Source organism: Centrocercus urophasianus, unplaced genomic scaffold (assembly GCF_019232065.1).
Source record: "Centrocercus urophasianus isolate 14NV4802_14NV808 unplaced genomic scaffold, USGS_Curo_1.0 seq_10, whole genome shotgun sequence".
NCBI classification, from domain to species: domain Eukaryota; kingdom Metazoa; phylum Chordata; class Aves; order Galliformes; family Phasianidae; genus Centrocercus; species Centrocercus urophasianus.
In genome coordinates, this window is record NW_024884142.1 from 95803292 (window position 1) to 95823675 (window position 20384).

The window sequence follows — 20384 nt, forward strand, 5'->3', positions numbered from 1 at the left end:
ATTGTAAAATGGACTCACAAAAGCCTGTTTTTTTTTTCACAATGAGTATTTTCTATCAGGCCTGAGACCTTACCCAGCCTCGGGGAAGATGGTGAATCCACATGTGATGCTGCATTAGGCTTACGTCTGGGACTGGGTTGTCTCAGTTGGTGGGCAGCAATGTATATGCAGAGGGATCTAAGGAGCAGTCTTAGGACTTGGCACATCCCAGAGGCAGACTATAAATTGCTCAGCAGCCCTGGCTCAACAAAGTCTCCTTGCCAAGCTAAAGTCTGCATACCAAGGCAGTGCTCAGGGCCTTCCTGCCTCGGCCAGCTGTGACAGCTCCACTGAGGACTCGTGGACAACATACCCACTGCCACATGCTTTTCATGCATGCTTCTTAGAAAAAGGCTGCTCTGTTACAAGGCCCCTTGGGACACTGAGAGCTGCCCAGAACATCTCAGCTGGGATGTTTTGGGGCACCTACACTCAAGCTTCAATCAAAAAACAAAAATACACTAGCAACCCCTTCCTGCCCTCTTCCCTTTCATCTCCCTCCCTACTCCGCCTACCATGACTTCGAGGCATTGGTCTTCAAACAGCTTCAAATCAAAGCAGACACAGTGACTGGACTGATGATAGAGTTCTAATCCCACGGAGACATGTTTCTGTTAGGTCTCAGAAGGACAGAGGCTAAACAGCAGCCACATCTGTGCAGCTGAAGATTTGTCCCACCCAGGGAAGCTCTGAGGGTTGCCAACAATCTTGCTGGCCGTACACAGAGGGAGATACCTGCCTGCAGGGGGCAAGAAGGAAGCGGAGGTGGCACGATTAGTGTTCATTGCATGCAGCTGGCACACGGCTTTGTAGGAAACATGGCCCAAGGGTGGCCATGGGGTGCCAAGAAAGCATGTAGCAACCATGAGACTCGAGATGCTACAAGCAACTCTTCATTTGCTTCCTCCTCTAGCAAAGAAAATTCTTCCAGGCTTTCTCTCAACCTTCCTCAGGTACAGAGAAGTTTCTCCTCCGTAAAACTTTCTCCTCAGTTTCTTACGGGCTTCTCCACCCTCTAAAACCAGTGCCACAGGAGAATTTTTGTGATAACGATTTTTAATATATTGATGTTACTCTATGAGATGGAAGAAGTGTCCACCAGGCCTTTTATCATCATCACAGAACATGAAGCCCTAAGGGTCTAGCATGGTCTAGCACATGGGTCTAGCATGGTCTAGCCCTAAGGGTCAAGCAGGGTCTAGCACAGAACATGAAGCCCTAAGGGTCTTCACCTTGTGTGCTTTGTTCTCTCAAAAGGATCTGTTACCTGTGGTGCAGTATGTGCATGCGTTGTATGTGCATGCACATAATAACACCTAACATATGCAAGACAGATTAGACACTGTATAGTAAATCCATGGAAATGCAGAGCAGAATCTGGCTTTAAGACCTTCATTTCTGGCTGAGATGAGCAGCACTGTGAAGTTCACAGTCAAATGTGACTTTTGGCAGACATCACAGCCCTTGCTCTTCAGAGGTCTTTTACAGGGGCCACCATGAAGCTCAGAGTTAACCCCAGATGTGGATGTCCCCAGAATCAAAGTACACCTACGTTTTAGAGGACAGGACAGGAAAAAGGTAGGATGTCATTCGAGTGCCACCTTACATCTGCTCTGAGGACAAAAAGCTTGAGTGTGTAAGGAGGGATGAACGTACAGAGGGAGAAAACAATTTCTACAGTACTGACGTGAGTTGTGAGGGGTTCGCGTGACAGAAAATATCAGAAATCTAGGTATCCTAAGCTAATCTTCTAGGTCTTGTCTGTACTGAGTGGAGTGCAGTAGATACCTCCCCGGGAACTGTATCTCATCCACTTCTTTCAGAAGGGAGTGTTAACACTGGAAAAAGTAAGATTTGCCTGGTGTAGGAATTGAACTTCTAGATTACATAAATCCCATCCTACGCATCCATTCCACTGATGCGCAGCAAGGCTGTGGAGAACATTAATACTGGGAGCGGATGAGAAGGAGGAAAAAGGAACTGAAAATCTTTTATCATGGAGTTTCTGTACCAACTTCCCCAAACAGTGGGGAATTTATTTATTTATTTACTTATTTGTTTATTTATGCAGAGGGAAATGGTTCAAAATAAGTCCTGTACCCTGCTTGCTTGGAATTCAAAAGTGGAGGAGAAGGAGTTGATTCTACTACAGCTGCTGGGTTTTTGTTTGTTCCTTCCATTGAGGCTGGAATTTGAAATAATCATCATCGAAAAATAATATCAGGCAGAAATTGACTAAAACACAGCAGGACTTCTTCATTTCTGGGCCAGTGTTGAAAACTATGTTGGCTTTCCTCCCTCAAAGCAAAGGAAATCTGATTTTGTTTAGAATTAACTGCTTGTTTGCCTATTTGTTTTTGCCTACTTTGAACCCCTTTGATGTTTGCAGGAGGAAGGGCTCTGGCCTGGTTCAGGTGAAAGCTCTCTATGACAAAAAATATTCTCCTAGTCCCAGTAGGGGAAGTCAGAAATCCTAACTTAGAAGCACCAGGGAGGGTGGACACTGGAAACATGCAAACTCATTGACTGGAAAGCTACCAATGTCTACAAGTGCTGAAATGAAAACATGACACAACAGATCAGTCAGCACTTATTACTGAATAAATCAGCAGGCTTCAATGTTAATCACTGCAGCCATCCATGAACTCTCACAGAGCGTAGAAACACTGTTAGTTCTGCCTAGAACTTTTTTGGTTTGTTTTTTTTTTGGGGGGAGAGGGGTGATGTTCATTCCTATGGTGGGAGCATCACATGCTGTATTGTTTTCTGCCTGAAAGTCAACTTTCTGCCCAAAGTCTTGTCACCTGAAGAAATGTGAAGAAGCATAACTGTTCAGATAGCTGTTAGAATAAGAAAATGAAGAGAAAAAAGGGAGAAGATATTGAGAATCTGAACTCTCATAACGTCATGAGCAGGAAGATTAACACATGCATCCCTAGGGTGAGCTGTTCTTCCCAAAAGGTTGGCTGTGACCAACCAGCCATAGCATAGGTTATAAAACATGTAGTAGGATCTAAGATTTTGGGGTGAGTATATGGTCATACATGTTGTCTGATGGTTCTCCCAGTACTGCTCTGAGCAGAGCCAACACCACAAGATCACAAGAACCACCTCTAGGAGAGCAGGATCCTGCTGTTGATTCACAATGTGGAAAAGGCCCTGTTTTAACTCTTGCACTTGTTTCATACAATGTGCTGCAACAGGTGGGTTTTCCCATTTCACATGTACTTCTTGCTTCCACTTCCCTGAATTTATCCTCCAGCTTTTCAGTTTGCATATGGGAACACTAATAAAAATGAGTACTGCTAGAATAATCCACAAATATTAGTCATTAAAGTAAGTAATGAGTGATGATAATGAGTATTATGAAAGCCAATAGAATATTCTTTTTGCCTCAGCTGAAGGCAAAGAGGAGTACCATGTTGCTTTTTTTCATCGGGCATTACAACACAGCAGGGAGCAGGCACATGAGGACAATTTTCAATGGTCTTTTGGGTACAGTAAGTCACAGTGGGCTTTCAATGCAGTGAGGAAAATAAAAAAATGCTTTGGGGGGCACAGCTGCTTTGTGTGGTGCTACTGCAGTGACAGATCCCAGCTACCGGATAAGGATCTTCAGGTCTATCCAGGAGGCTGGAAAGCAGAAAAGATGCTCATTAAATAGGGATTATGGCTCTGTCAGCCTGTTTAATTAGTCTGGTCTACTTGAAAAGCAGATGAACGGCCGGTTATTTTCACAGCATGTTTTCTGCTAGGCTGCGGTGAGGAAATTAACCGAAATGAGGTCTACGCTACAGGTAGACACACAGGGACCAGTGTGAGTCCTGGGACACTGAGGGGACATGGGAGAGCTGTGGGGACATGTAGGGCCATGAGAGAGCTGGGTATGCTGAGGAGACATGTGGGAGACATGGAGACACCGAGGGGGACATTGACGGAGACACTGAGGGGGACACCAAGGGACATGTGAGAGGTGTGGGGACATAAACAGGACACGTGAGAGCTAGGTACACTGAGAGGCACACCGAGGGGATGCTGAAGGGACACATAAGAGCCTCAAAGATACCAAGGGGGACACTGAGGGGGACATTGAGGAGATATGTGAGAGCTGTGGGGACACAGAGGGGCATGTGAGAGCGATGGAGACTCTGAGGGGACAAGGAGGGTGACACTGAGGGGACATGTGCGAGCTAGGTACTCTGAGGGGCAAAGCAAGGGAGCTGCTAAGGGGACATAGGAGAGCTGTACAGACACCAAGGGTGCGCTAAGGAAACTTGAGAGCCGTGCGAGCTGTGAGGGGCTTTTAAGGTAGCCTCGGGACGCTGAGGCGACATGCGCACATCGCTTTTTGGGGATCGCAAAGGGGAGGCGCGGAACCGGGCGCGCCGAGGACAGCCCCCGCGGAAAAGCTGCGCTACCGGCCGCTGGGCCCCGGCGCGCTCTTCCCGCCCCCCGCCCCGCCGCGCCGCCCCCTGCCCGAGCGCCGCCCTCCGAGGCCGGTCTGGCCGCGCGCGAGCAGGTGGGGCCCGGCAGTAGGGGGCGGGCGGCTAGCGGGAAGCACGCAGGGAGCGAGCCGGGCGGCATGGAGACGGCAGACGGCATGGAGAAAGGGGACGGCGGGGAGAAGGCGGGCAACGGCCACGCGGAGGGCGCGGCGGCGAGCGGCGGAGGGCGGCTGCAGGGCTGCCGGGGCTTCCTGCGGCGCAACGCGCTGGTGCTGCTCACCGTGTCCGGGGTGGTGGCCGGCGTGGTGCTGGGGGCCGCGGTGCGCGGCGCGGCGCTGGGCCCGGCGCAGGTGGCCTACCTGGCCTTCCCCGGGGAGCTGCTGCTGCGCATGCTGCGCATGGTCATCCTGCCGCTGGTGGTCTGCAGCCTGGTGTCCGGAGCCGCCAGCCTGGACGCGCGTTCGCTCGGCCGTCTGGGCGGCATCGCCATCGCTTACTTCCTCGGCACCACGCTGCTGGCCTCCGGCCTCGCCGTCGCGCTCGGTTTCATCATCCGACCCGGAGCCGGCGCCTCCGCCCTCAACGCGCCCGGTCTGGGGCTGCCGGGCAGCGTACCGGCCACCAGCAAGAAGACGGTGGACTCCTTCCTCGACCTCGTCAGGTAGGGCCGCCCCGCCGCCTCCCGCCCTGGGAGGATGATGACAGAGCCGGCAGTGTTGCACGCTGCCGCGGGGGATCCCCCCTCCTTCCTGCTCCTCCCTCGCCGCTTGCCGGCCGCAGCGCTGTGTTAAGAGATGTGAACGGGAGTGGAAGGCTGCGTCTGCCCTGTGTGCCTGCAGATGCAGGGTTGCGCTCAGCAGGGCGCTGGGTAAACTGGCAGTAAAAAAGGCTGTATTCAGAAATCCGAATTTATGCCCTTTTCACGCCATAGAGAAATAAGATCCACGGACCCACCAGTTGCCCTTTGGCAAGGCTGTATTTCATATCCATAACCTACCTCTCTTGCAGTTGAGCCTGACAATTCTTGACAGTCCACACTAAAGACAGTGCGAGTAGGTGGCCTGGCTGCAGAGGTGACATGGAGCAGATAAGCAGTGTAGGCAGGTGAAGAAAAATGGCAAAAGGAGGAGTTAGAATGATGGTGACAGCTGGGAAGAAGGTGACTGTTGTGGTGGCTTTCCCCGGTGTGTCCTAATGCAGCTGATGTAGCTGGTGGCTTGTTTGCATGTTGCCATCCTGCACAGAGTAGGGTGAGAAATGGGACAGACCCTCTGAGTGTTGTGAACTTGCTTCTTGCTCTGGTCTGTAAATGCAGATGGAGAGTTGAGAAGTGTCCTGCTGGTGGTAGGGTTGAGCTCTGAAGGAACGCTCAGAGTAATGAGACTTGGGTAAAGTGTTCAGGTTGTTGAGTGATTTCCTTTGGAAAGCACAGGGCTGGGGACCCTTCCTCAGTATATGCATGGTAGTGACCTTTGAATTCAGCCTTCTCTTGGAGCTTTATGGACAGAGAGCCATCACTGTGCCATCAGCTCTAAAAGCTCCTGTCTTAACAAAGACAAACAAATCCCTGATGAACCTAGGGACGGAATGAGCTGTGTGTCTTCTGAAAATAATACCTACCTCTCTCATTAAATTCCTTCTTTCTTTTCTTTTTTTTCTTTTCTTTTTAACCCAATTATTCTTGAAAAATGTGGGTATTTTGATTTGAGTGCTGATCTTGGTTCTTGCAGCCTTGACTTCAGTTAACGGGGCCTCAGCTCTGCAGGGCAGAAACGTTGCCTTCAGCACGTGTCAATCTTGCAGCATCTCGCTCTTTGCTTTTCTGTTTTACTTTTGTTCCTCAATTTTTCTATCGGATACAAGGAAACTGTTTTCAGTTGTGTCAGAGGCTCCCTGTGTCCGTTGAGCCTTCAGTGTTTAGTTCCTATCAGAAAAAAGATGGAAAGAAGGTACAAGTGGGCAATCTGAGTCCCACAGCCACACTGAAAACACACTGAACTGGACTAAGTCACAGCTGTGAGTCGGATAGTTACCTTGCTTCTGTGGAGGTGACACAGGTTGTTCTTTCCCAGGATGCCAATCCTTTCTGCTTTTGGGAAGTTTATTAATGAGTGACCAAAGCCATTGCTTTCCACTGTCACAACAATGTCTGGAGGACGTTTGGATACTTAGCTGCTGCTGAGGTGTTGGGAAGGGCACAACAGCAGTCACCAGCTAACATATTGTGCTTTATCAGAGTGCTATGGAACGAGCAAGAGCAAATATTTTGCAAGAATCTGTATTGATTTGTCCACGCTTCTGATGGGCTCTTGTCACTTCTGATGGGCTCTTGTCAAGACTGCGTGTTTAAATAGGGTCGGAGTTTTGCTTTGGCTTTGATCTTTGTTTGCTGATTCAATGAAATCGAACAGTTTTGCAGGAACTTCTGATTCTGTTGAAATTTCTAACAGCAGATGAGCCTGGCATTTCATCTTAGTGAGATCAGTGTTTTGATGAAACTTTATACAAAAGACTTCAGTAGAAAGTCTCGCTCATCAAAAAGGAACGTTTCAACAGACTATTTTGCAATATTTTTAGTGGAAGGAAAGGCTTCAGACGGTGCCGTTCTTTGCCTTATTTTGGGATGAAAATGTGTTTTGAAACCATGGGATTGGCTTTGGATTGGGAATTCTGGTTTTGTTTTTAATCTCACAGTAACGTGGTGAGTGGGATGGGCGTAGCATCGTTTGCTTTTTATAGGAAAGGTACGCAGAGGTCCAAGATGTGTGCCTCCCGCAGTAGTGTCAGGGTTTCTTGGGATGACAGATGAGTCTGCAGCATTTACATTTTACTGCTCCTTTTATTGCTCCTTCCTGCCCTTTCTGTCTCCCTGCCAGAGGTTACGAGCTGGGCTGCCAAAAGGAGTACCCACAGCGCTGTGAGCAAGCTAGGATTACCTCCTAGCGCCGTCAGAGCCGGAGGGAGGCACACAGGAGCTTGAGCACAAGGAAAAGCAGTGGCTGCATTCTGCTGGCTGGGCTACAGAGCTGAGGGCCAGGATGGACCACAGGGAAGGTGGGCTCTTGTTCAGACACCAGTCACCCCGGTAGCACTTGCTGCTTCAAATCCTGGTTTTCCAGTGACTCACCCAAAGCAGCATCCATGAAGGCGGTCTCAGAGTATGCTCTGAAGTCCTGCTCTGGAAACAGCAAAACTGTACTGTTAGGAAAGGAGGGGGAGATGTTAGCATCGTAGTGATGACTAGAATTAAGAAGTGGCTGGGAGCAGCTGCAGTTACGCAGAGACACGCTAACCACAGTACTGAGGCTGGATGGCTGAAACTTGGGGGTGCTCGCAGAAAAAGGAGAAATAGTGAATGTTACTGCCTGCCTTTGCTTCTGTCATTTTCTGAGCCTGGATCCTCACTCAAAGTATAGGGATTGCTGACTTGGTTCTTTGTGTAGTAAGCATTTGGCTTTTTTGTTTGCATGCCTACGCTGTGTATTTTTCTAATGTTATTTGTAGAAAGTTGATCTTCTCTACTCCTTTCTTTTGTTCTTTGGTAGTTGCCTTTACTACTGACTTGACCCAGTCATGCTTTATCTCCCAGACAAAATAGTTACAGACTGGACCCTTAGGGCAGGAAAGTATTAAATACCTGCTATAAGTGAGTAACATTCTCAAGTTCCTTTGAGTTAAAGCAGTGGCGCACGCCCAAAAATAATGTACAAGCATAGTACATCCACAGTGATATGAGAAAAACAGATGAGAAAAAGAAGATTGTGTAGTAGTGAATGAAAATCCTGAGAAAGAGGGAAGAAGAAAGCCTCTTAGTAGAGCAGTCCAAGCTGTGATGTGTTCTGGCAGGTTTTCAGATGGCAGTAAAGTTGCTGTCTGTGGACTCTTACCATTGAAAAGACTTCATTGAAAACCGGGAGATAAAGCAGCACAGAATATTTTCCTAATGTTCACCTCATTTAGTCCAGACTTCCTCAGAAAAATGTTTTCCAACAGAAGACTTTTGGCCTTAAAAGTGGAACCTTTGTGTAAGAAGCAACAGAAGAGGAATGCATGTTATTTTAGGGTTTTGTTCTGCTCGCCTGGATTTCCCTTCATGGTTTTGCTGCCAGAGTGAAGCTGTTTGCAGAGCTCTAGCAAAAGAAACATTTAGAAACAGTGATTAATAATAATCCCTTATACATGCAACAAAGGAGTTCCTTTGCCAGCTTTATTCCACAAGGTAAGGGAGAGAGGAATTTGATTGTAACATCAAAATTGATAAGGATGGAAGCTACAGCCTCCAAAGTGAAGCTGCACTTGCACGTTTGGGATATACTGTGCTTTGTTATAGAAGGGTAACCCCATTTCCCCTCTGTAAGAGCTCCGGCATGGCAAAACATATCCATCTTTAGCATTTATATATGCTGTTCTTTACTGTAGTCAAACCCTGAAACTTGTGCAGCTGGTACTGTTGCAGTATGTGGTTCCTATTTTAAGTGGATTTGAGGTGGTGCTTTCCTGTACTGGGCAGTGTGCAGGTACATGGAGATCTCATTGCACAGCCCAGCTGCTGCTCCAGCCCCAGGATGCAGCTGTTATGTATGACAGCTGTCTGGTGGGCTGTCTCTCTGTTTGGTTGTAGCTCAGAGGACGGTGCACAGTCTCCCTCTATCATGTACTTCAGCTTCAGGCTACAAAAACTGTTCTTGTCTGATGCGTAGAGCAGTGGGGCTGCCGAGGTGCACACTGCCATGATGTCAAGCCTTGCTACATTGCATCATTCTGCTGCACTCTTTGCATCACAGCCCTGGGCTGCCTGATCCCAAGCTCCATGCGGGGCTCCTTATCACACAGACTCAGGTTTCTGTGTAGGCGTGCTCTTGCAATAGCACAAGTCTGCTTTGGAGAGCTGACCATGTTCTTTAGCATGGGGCACGGCGGTGGCAGGGCTGCGAGAAACAAGCAGCAGTAGTCAGTAATCCTGTGATAGAACCATGCTGATTTCTTTAAACTCCACATCCAAGGCGAGAAAGCTGAAGGTTTGATCTGTGCAAGAACTCTGACTGGCAGACACCCGCATTTAGTTTGCACACCCAGTCACACACCCTTTCTACTTGCTGGTTCACCTGGCCAGGAGGATGTTTGCACTTCCCTGTGCGACTCCTCAGCTCACCTGGGGTTGCTGACTGTAGGGACAGAGGTCTGGTTTTCTGTGGGGCTGTGAGCTTTGCTTGGCTGCACATGCTGAGTGAAGCCTGTGAGCACAGATGAGCCCAGGCAGGTCAGCAGCCAGCTTTTGGCTCTCCCCGAAGCCCACGGCATCCTGGCCCCTGTTTTTAGGCACTGGGGTGGTGTTCTTGAACAAACCCGTCTTGGGCAATGAAGCTGAAAACCTGTGGTTTGACTCACCTGTAATTAAGGCTTAATTTAATTTGCACGCAAACTGATCTTAGTGAGTGATGAGCATAGCCTGTGCAGGACTTGTGCCTCTGTGATAAGCTGTTTATTTGTTAATTGCTTTTTATGACCTGGAGCACATTCTTTGTTAAACTTCAGGGTTTGGAACAAAGAGGAGAGAACTTGTTTCTTTACATGTCATTGTAAATCAGTAGTCAGGCGTGCTTAAAAGCTGGGCTGGACAGAACACACCATGCAAGGAAATCTTTGGGTCCTCCTGGGCTGCTGAACCGAAATCCAAATGTACAACTTGGTCAATTGTCAGAAATGCTTATTTCAGTTCTCAGAAACAAGTGCAGTGAGCAGTGCTCCAGAGATGAAGCAGAGTGATGGCAATACGCTCATGTTTGTGCAGCATTGTGTGCTGCTCAGCATTGGAAGCAAGAACCTGCCCCTTGCCTTCATGTAGCAGGGTTGCTGGCATTGCTCAGTATGTGCCATAAGTATATGCTTGTTGTTCAGTCAGTGTTTAATTACTGGGGCCCTTGCCTGACGTACTGTGTAAATTATGGGCTTTTAGGTTCCTCAGCCACATGGAAGCACTGGAGAACCATATTGTTTAGGCTTTGGGGTTGCTTCTTGCGGTTTGGTTTTGTCAGGATGGAAATGCTGATTTTAAAAAAGTAATTTGATTTCTGCTCGTTTTTCCGTCTTGTTTTTTTTTTTTTTTTTGGTCATCTTTGCTCCTTCAAAACCCAGACTATTCTCAAAGAGAAGTAACCACCCTGATCTTGAAAAGCTGAGAGGAAGCATTCTGATTTATTTCTTTTTTCCCAACAACATATTTTCCTTTCCCTTTTTCTTTATTGGTGGGATTAGAAGGGAACTCGAGCTTTCTTGAAGGCTGTTTTTATGCAGTGCACAGAACAAAGGATGAGAAGAAGCTTCCCCCAGTTCTTCTTGCCACAGGTGATAGGCTGTAGGTAAGCTCTTCTGTTTTCTTATCAGGAGAATTCACGTGCATCTTTGTTGCACTCGGCTGGCTGGCAGCGTTCTCATTTCCTAGCCACAGAATTCCTGCCCTTGCCACCTGGGGTCTCGTTTTCTGCCCAGAGGTGAGCTGTTTCCCTTCTCATTTTGCTTTCTGACACAGCAAAACAAGATGCTGTTTGGCCAGGAGAACACATGCTCTTTACCCACTGAAGGGGGAGAAAGGAAGCGGAGCAGTAAAAAGAACTGGTGAACTATAAAATACAAGAAGCCAGCAACTTTTTCCTTACATACCCCAGTTAATAATTTTTTTTTCTGTCCACGTTGCACCCAGTGTAAACGTTTGGCAGGTTGCACACTGCCCTCTCTGACCTGATGCTCCATTTGTGTTTGTATGAAGGCACTGCTGAGTTCAGATGTTCCAGCTTTCCATCCAAGCTGCAACTGCTTCCATCCATGCCATTTAACTGCTTCAGTGCTTGCTGACAGCTGGCATTGTTCTGCTTTAGCTTGGTGTTCAGGGAAGCCAGTCTTGTTGTGTTGAGGGCTTAAGCTCTTAGTTGAGTTGTGCTGATTGGATTGTCCTTCGTGGTCATGCTGAGGGCAGATGATAATCATGCGAGTAACATTAAAAATCTGCCTGACCCTGAAGGCTATTAGCTGTTGCTGCAGCTGGTATGGCTAAGCCAGGTTGGGTAGCCACTGGTTGATGTGTTTATACAGCATGGTGTCTGATTGCCTCTGGTTTCCAACCTAAATGGGGGTGTGGAGGCAAGTAGGGACTTCTTGTATGAGCAAGAGGAGATGTTGAGATCTCACACTGCTGGAGAAGTGGCAAGACATCTGCTCCATGCTGCCAGACTGTCTCCTGCAGTCCATACCTCACTAATGCCAGCACACTTCTTTTTGCAGAAGGAGTTTTCTGAGAGTGAAACACCTCAAATTCATTTTAGAAACTGCAAAAATATTTCATTTTCTTGTTTGTGTTTTACAGAAACCTGTTTCCTGCAAATCTTGTTGCTGCTGCTTTCCGAACGGTAAGAAGTGTGGGTGAATTTTGGATGCAGGCAGACCAAGTGACTTTTGCTATTAAAAAAGCAAACAAAACAAACACTTAAAAATGGTGTAGAAAATATCAAAAGTCATACTACTTCTGGTGGGTGGGACTGTTAGAAGCACCTGACGTAGTAACACAGGAATTCCACAGCAAGTGGCATGATTTGGAACAGTACTCCTCAAGAAAAAGAACATATTCATGGCCAGTGTTTTGTTGCTCCATCAGAAATGTTCTGTAGGCTGCTCCACTTAGAGCACTGCTTGGGACAATGATGGCAACTCTCTGCTTTGTGCCCAGTCGCTTACACTGTGCCATGGCTAGCTGGCAGAGCCATACATGGCTGTGTTTTTAATGTCTCTCTTGCCATTTCTAGTAGTGAAATAGTGCAAACACCACTTGCCTTCCACAGGAGGCCGTGCAACAGCATGAGGCATGAGCAAGAACAGAGTAGAGGAAAGAGGAATCCCCTTGTCTACTGCCCAAACCTGGGAGATCAGTGATCACAGGGCTCTTCTCTGTCCCCACGTGGTCAAGGAGTATCACTCTCTTTTCTTATACAAGGCAGGCTCATTTTTTCCACAGTATGATTTCCAGCAGAAGTTCTGATAGTAACCTCCTTTTTGTGAAATGCTAAGGGATGCAGTCATATTAGTAATCTGAGGTGTTGTTTTTTTTCTTTTTCTTGCAGTATGCAACAGATTATAAGATAGTGCTCAGAAACACTACCTCTGGAAATGTCACGTTGGAAAAGGTAAGGTCACTTCTTAGTGGCATTTACCTGTAACACTTTACTACACAGTCTTAGCAAATACTTCAGTTGTCTGGAACTGAGGCACACACACAAGTCAGGTGAGTTACCTGCAGTCAAACAGGAAAGCAGTGATGGATAAGAGAGTTGGGCTCAAATGAGCTGGTGCTCAATACCTGATTTTTTTAGGCCACGCGTTCTCAGACTCAGCCTCACTTGATCTCAGTATTGATTGGTCCCTCTGCCTAGGATTTTCTAATTTTCTATAGCCTTGAAATTAAGTAGCAATTAAGCTGACTGAATGTGTCCTTTAGACCTTACCCTCCCTTAACGATTTGCAGAAAATGATCTTTTTTTTTTTTAATCTTTAAAGGAACGGTAAGTTGAGAATTTTCTCTTGATGCAGAAACTTTGTGTGTGTGATTTTTAATTAGTAACAAGTGGTCTGGAAGGATACAAGTTCTAGACAGAACATCAGAAGGAGGCTGCTATTGCAGTGTGGTGAAAATTAATCCTAATGGACAGGATTGTGTTCTGTGTGCAGCTTGTAGGACTTGCAGCGGTGCTCTGTGGTCTGTTAGTGGAATCTCTCCTACAGAACAGGCCACGAAACGTCTTTGTTACTGACCAGAACCAATATATTATAGATCCAGTAATAATAACATTCACCTTACAGACAGAATGCTACAAAACTGACCCAGCATACCTGCACTGTTTCACCTCACTCCAAACAGGCTTATGTGGGGTTTTGGGGAGACAGAACTGTGATGGGAAATGGCTTTTAAGGCTATTTTGTATCTCTCAGATTCAGTCTGACTGTCTGAGACACCAGATATACTGCTTAATTTTTATTATGATTTATAAGTCTCTAGGGCATGTCTTCTGCAGTGTTTGTGTTTGCCATGAGGGGTTCAGATGGGGCTTGCCCTCTGGTTCCACCAGTCTACGTAAAAGGCAATTTGTGCACATCCAGAGGGACTGTGGAGCCAATCCCTTGGTGCAGGAGGTGCTGGCCTCGTTACCTTCTCTCCACACATAGTGTGTGAGCAGGCAGTGCAGAGCACTGTGTTTCCCAACTCTGCTCTCAGCTCATGGGCTGAACTTCTCCCAGTTCTACGGCCAGGGTGGTAGGTGGCTTTGATGGCACAACAGGAGCTGCGCAGGGGAAAATCAGTCCTTGCTTAGAAGCCTGCTATCGCATGGTGAGCGGTCTCACTGGGGAAAAAGGCAGCTGCATCTGCCCAGGCTCTGCCCATGCCTGTAAGATCACATTAGCCCAGATCTGCACGCACTCCCTCTGCCATGGATGTGTGGGAATGAGTGCAGAGCAGCCATGTGACCCCAGAAGCACACTTTCTCTTCTCGTGCTATTAAACCCTCAGGCAGTACATGCCCATGCAGCCTCGTGCTGCTAAAACCAATTTTGACATGAAAGGCTGTAACAACATGCACTTAGGCAAAGTGTGGTTGCCTACATCATGGAGTTATTGTTGATTTAAGCAGGAGTAAAGGAAAGGTGAATAAGACTCCCGTTCTTCTTCATGCCAACTGAAGGTTAGGCAGAACTTGTGGTCTTGCCAACCGAGCACAGATCAGGGCCAGCCATATCCATTGGGCACAGGCTCATCTGTTGAGCACTTGTTAAATGCTTTGGGAAGATGTAATTTTTCCTCAAGAAATAAGAATGTATTTTTTGGCAATTTAAAATGTGTGAGAATTTTTTTTTCGGTTTTTGTTTCATATTTTTATTTACCTGACAAGTTTGATGCAATACCACAAACAATATTGTGACTTTGCCACAGGTGCTTGCTTTTGCCCATGCTTATGATGTAAATGTTATTTCCCCTATTACTTTTCCAAAACTTTTTTCAGTTTGTGGTGTGGAACCAGATCTGAACTTGAATTCTAGATGCCCTCCTGTCTCCAGGGAAGAGTGGATTGAAAAAGAAAAATAAAAGAAAAAGAAGCATCATCTGAGTTCTGTTAGCTTCAGTACTGCTCTGACTGTATTATTTATGGATAGATGAGAAGTTTGGAAGGGAAGAGTATGGTTTTGGGATAATAGGTAGTTTAACAAGCCATAAAGTCTGTGATACAGAGAAGCAAGATGGTATTCCTATCTAATATTTTCTTTCATCAGTGGAGTATTTGATCAAATAGAAGAAGTATTTACTCTTTTCCATACCAATGATGAATAACAAAGCTTTTTATTGATTTATTTTTTTTTTTTTTTCCTACTAATAGGCACTGCCTTCTGTTGCTGATGATATGAGTAGAGGGGCACGTAGATTCTGCTAAGCCACATTCTTTTTTGTTGTTTCACATGCTCCCTCATGTTTACCTAGCTTTTATGGCTACATCCTCTCTCCAGGAGGCCATGAGAGACACCGAGTTCCTCCTGTGGCAGTAGTAAAAATACACAAACAGCTGGTTGCTCTTCTTCCTCACATCACGTGGCTGCATTATCTTTTCAGCCACCTACTCCTGAGTTAGCTCAATGTCAGCAGTTGTTTCCTGAATATGCATTTTTTTTTTTAAAGAGCTACAAAACAATAGGATCTTCAGAGGGATTCAAGGACCAGAAGAGGTCTGTGAATCTTTCTACCAGGACACATAATTTCAAGCAAACAATGTGTTCTATAGTTTGCCCAGCAACAAAGCTCTCATTAAAGCTGTTTTTGTTTGATGTCCACGATGCTGCTTGGTTTGGCAGCTCCTTTGGGGTGATGGACTCTTCTGTTAGAGAACAAAAAGGCTGTTCAGCATCTGCCAGTTCTTGAAGCTGGGATTGAGAGGATCTTCCGCTCAGGATTTACTGCTGGATTTCTTCCATGTTCTGGTGCAGGGAGGTGAAATTCCCTGAAGATGGTAGATTGCTCCTGAAAATTCCAGGGTGCAACTTCTGCCTAAATTTGCAGAGATGGTAGGTGATGGGGAATACTGTGTGTTTGGAAGAAATTGGCTCAAGAAGAAGAAAATGAGAGCATGACCTGAAGGTAGCTTGGACACAATGACAGTGAATAAAGTGAACCAGCTAAGAAGTTTTCGGTGGCTGTGCATAGAGTCCTTTCTCTTGTCACCAAGAACATCTTGGTCCCCAGATGGCAAGAAAAAATTGGCTTCAAGGGCTCGTAAGTGTGAGTGCCTGGAGAAGAGCAGCAGCAAAGATGGCAGTGCTGGGTGGGTGTCAGACATCTCTGAGGACAAGAGAGGACTGAACTGTGTCCTTGTTTTAGAGAGTGATGAGAGGAGGGAGTTTGAGATAGATTGCCCAGTTTATGCACAGTAGGCCACTGAATGGTAAGATGAAAGGTGAGAAACCACGTGTCCTGGCTGTATCTAACTGGAGGTTCTACTGTTCCTCACCCTCCTCTAGCTTCCCAAGGCAAAATCTGGCAAGCCTTTGGCTCTAAAGAAAGCAGAGTGACTGATGCTTGTGGGAACTGAATGAGCCAGAAGACCTCTGAACTTCTCTAATGAGGGAAATGGTGTTCCAAACTGGGCGTAAGGAGCTCTAGCTCAGTCCTGCTCCGTGTCCCTACATGCCCTACACAGCTGGTGGGAAGCTGCCTGATCCTCTTGCAGATTGAGTTGCTGTTTAGCCTTGTTCCTGGGACCAGAGCTTTGAGAAGTCCAAATGGTAGTGGGTTGCTAGGCTCCAGGCTCATGCTGCTGCATTTAATGAGCTGAGAAGAGCAGTACTCCAGCAGAAGGAGTTTAAAGGGCAGAGATGCTTTGCAAAACATTGGTATAAGTAGTGTCATGAAATTCTCCGCTCTGGTAACATCCAGGTCAGGATGCCTGGCACTTTCAGCAGCTTGAAACATTGTGTTTTTGTTCCATAGCAGGATTTTTTTTTTTAAAACTTCTCAATGAGAACCAAAACAAAACAGTTGGACCCATTATGGTGACATTGTATTCCTGGCAGGGGTTTTCATATTAGCCTTATGTCAAGTGAACCTGATATAGAACCATTAAGGTTAAAAAAGACCACTAAGATCATCATATCTGACCCTAACCCATCCCCATCATGCCCACTCAGCAGCAGTTTAACCTTCACGCTGGTATGTTTTTGTGTGTAATTTGTGTTTTGTTCCCTCCTGTGCAGTTCCTTGTTTCCACCTGTCACTTAGAGACAGTCGAGTTCAGCAGTATATTTCCAGTGAAAGAGTGATCTCAGGCACATTACTTTTATTATGATCTATAGCTGATGAGGATCTTGAGTTATTTGCTCAGTATTCATTTTAAACTTTTAGCTGAGAATGTGCTCTTCTTGCCTAGTGTTGAGTTAGTGTCTGTTTTAACCAAAGCACCGAAGCTTGTCCATAAGCCTGATCTGTTTTAGGAGCCCATCCAAATAAAACAAAAAATTGACAGGTGGAGTTTGTACCCCCAAGTTGGGGAATGAGAGTGTTTATCAAAGCAATTGTATTTTTATGAAGCCAGGAGAGTGCTCACTCAGTTCACAAGATGCTGCTTTGCCAAACGAGTCCCTGTCCTTCTTGAGAAACAAGCTGTGAGGAGCAGCAGAGCAGACTTGAGTAAGCTACATTTTGTGCATAGGTGGATTTCCTCTTTTTTTATTCCCTTGCTTGTACAGCTGAGTGATTTTAGAGAAGGAGAGCAGTATCTCTTCTGTGTGTCTCCATGGCTGATAGGGATGGATGAATGAGCAGCTTTCCACAGTTTCCTACCTTTCTCTGCCTTTTTTTCTCCTTCTCAGTTCTTTATGTTGACTGTTTCCTCATGGTTTTCACCTTGGTATGAATATTGCACTAAAGTAGTGGAGCCAGCAGTTTTTGAGAAGATTCCTCTCAGATGTGTCAGGAAAATCATAGGGTATTTGGAACCAGACCACTGAAAGCAGCTCTCAGGTACAATGTGATACTCTATGCAGTAGAATATCATAGTGCCTACAACAATTGACATCTGGAATAAGCAGAGCTAGGAAGTCAGCACAGCCAGTATCTGCCATCTGCACCCACAGTATCTCACAGACCCATCATCAAGGGGAAAGTGAAGGAAGTTTCAATCTTTTAACCATTTTCCACATTTACCCTCTGTGTGTGACTGGTATCTGTGTTGTTTCACATCTGCAGTGGAGCTTGTCCTGAGCAAACTGTGAGGTTTCCATTCAGCTTGCTGAGAACACATGCATTGTATTAGAGTATAAGGGGAGGTTGTGGCAGGCCCTTTCCCTCTTCAGTAAATCCATGCCAGCTGGAACCAAGGAAGTTTGTTCTAGGGCTAAATCCAGATCTTGTTTGGTTCCCTTCAACTGTGTAATGCATTTCCATTCTGCAGTGCAGAACTGTCTTGGGTAAAATGCTGTCCTTCCCAAAATAGGTTCTGCCTGTTGATTTTGGGTCAGCTAATAGAAACAAAACAAAGTGGCTCTTTCGTTGGGGTTTGTGCCAGTCTCACACCTACCAAGCCTTCTTATTTTGCCTCTACAGATCCCTGTTGGTACTGAGATTGAAGGGATGAATATCCTGGGGCTGGTGCTCTTTGCTCTGGTTTTAGGAGTGGCACTGAAAAAGCTTGGCCGGGAAGGAGAAGATCTCATTCGCTTCTTTAATTCATTCAACGAGGCAACTATGGTCTTGGTTACCTGGATTATGTGGTAAGTGTGGGACTGCATGTACATGTGCAATAGAATATTATGCTTAATTCAGGAATCTCACAGTTTATCCATCTCTCCAGCTTTTTCATATCAGATCCCTCGCTAGCACAAAAGCAAAGGTTATGCTGTTACTCTGCAGGGTATTTTCTGCTTGTTTCTGACCTGTGATTAGATAATCATGCCTAGCTAGGGTATCAGATAGCTGCTAAAAATCCTGTCCTGAAGTCCATTTTCATTAATTAGAGTAAAGAAGACATTTTGTTTCAAAACAACATAAGCCTGTGGCTAGCTGCCATTGTGTGCCTAATGGTGTGGGGTTTCAGTGAATAAATGAGGTGTGAGCAAGGGAGGAATGTAGCCATGTGAAAGCTAGGGATATGTGTGATTGGAGTGCATCTGCAGATGTGGTGCCAAACTGTACTTGCAGGTTCATGCCTTAATTTTTCTGTTGGTCAGATGGTTTCTTGTACTGACCTGAAGTATACCCAGTGAGATTGGACAATAGCCCCACGCACTGTTAAATGGTTTGAGAAAAACTCTGCCAAATGCAACAGTACAGAAAGTGTACATAAAGTGTCCACTTGGATGACAGAGTGACTGTTCCATGGCAATGGATGAACAGGTGATGAATAAATGAATTATAAAGTATTTATCACTCTCTTCTTAAAGCTATCATAGAAAAGCTATGAAGTTATCTTAGCAAAAGTGCATTTTCTCCATCCTTCAATTTTGATTCCAGTAATTTTCCTCCAAGAAAGAAGCAGAAATGTTTTGAGGAAAAAAAGAAAAACCCAAACTGGATTTTGCACAGGCAGATCTGTGTTATTTGCTATCCTAAAAGTCTGAAAAATGTGAAGTCTAAAAGTAGCTTATGTCTCTTACTCTAAATGTAATTCCTTGGACACTGAATGCTGATAAGAGGCAGTTCTTGTATTCAGCTGATTACAGTGCTAACGCTTCAAGCCAATTAGTTGGTATGTAATCCTTTACTATGTGGATTATTGGGGCCACAGCTGCCTCTCAACACCACCATAGCCCTTACTACTTCCTTAAGTTCCTGTGCCTTCCTGATATTGATCCAAAATATGTCAAGCTGCATGTACTTCCCAAAGGATACTTTGGAATTGGTAAAATCGTACCACCAAGAGGGGAGGCTGTCTGTGCTCTTTTGTAGTCCTGTTCAACAGCCTTTCTTGTCCTTAGCAGCACTTGGGTCTTAACTTCCATCTCTTCTTCTCCAGCCTCCCTCTTCAAAGGGAAGGATCTAGCCACAGGTTAAGTTCAGTGTTCATGTTTGCAGAGCTTGTACAGGACAGGGGCGCAGACAGACCTGGCAGATCTGGCAGAGGCTGAGAGGTGAAGTTTGACAAGTCCTTCCAGAGATTCAGCCAGTGGAGGCCAGAGCAAGGATGCTCATACTGAACTGGGACACAGTGAGGTACAGAACAGAGGAGTTACAGACCTGCTGAGGTAGAGGCAGGCTAGGAGTAAGTGGTTGATCTTGGCAGCCTGAAGGTTTGCATGTTTCCAAGCCTTTAAGTGCTTAATTAAACCTTTCGTTTGTTCTGATTCCACAGATCAGTCTTGCTGAACATAGGAGTTGTGTTATAGGGGTGAGTGGGATAAAAGCTTTCATTCCTGAGATGTGCAAGCGAATCTATTGCAGCTGTGCCTCTAGGACAGGGTGTTGGAGATCTAGCTGACATTTTAGTGTTTCTTAGTCTTAGGTGCAGGAATAGGTAGAGGTGCTCAGACATAAACTTTCCAAGTATGGCTTTGAAGGAAATGAGGTTGGCGTGATTTCCATGGTTTGCTTAGTAGCTGTTGTGCTGCATATGCAAGGGCAATTCCAAGCCAGAGGTGTGGCTGTGACAAATGCAGCCCTTCCCCCTGGAGCAGTTCCAACCGTTTCTGACAAAGGAAATGTCAAACAAATGCTGACTTCCTGAGACATTTCTAGATAGGAGAGGTGGAAAAATGCATACGTGGCTGTTGACTTGGGGGAGGCACTGGAAGCCTGGTCATTGGACTTAAATTACTTGCTTTCTTTGTCAAGTGCATCAGCAGCCTTTAGCTGAGTTCTGCAGTATGGCTCTCTAGTATAGG

General features: G+C 46.0%; 1 protein-coding gene across 1 annotated transcript in view; it reads left to right on the forward strand.

The window, feature by feature from the left end:
- Window positions 1-4621: 4621 nt before the first annotated feature.
- SLC1A4 (solute carrier family 1 member 4) overlaps window positions 4622-20384 on the forward strand; it is a 31650-nt gene continuing 15887 nt past the window's right edge. Inside the window, exons 1-4 of the mRNA XM_042825012.1 lie at window positions 4622-5145; window positions 11845-11887; window positions 12596-12658; window positions 18112-18278. Coding sequence (XP_042680946.1) covers window positions 4622-5145; window positions 11845-11887; window positions 12596-12658; window positions 18112-18278 — 797 coding nt within the window. The remainder of the gene's footprint in view (window positions 5146-11844; window positions 11888-12595; window positions 12659-18111; window positions 18279-20384) is intronic.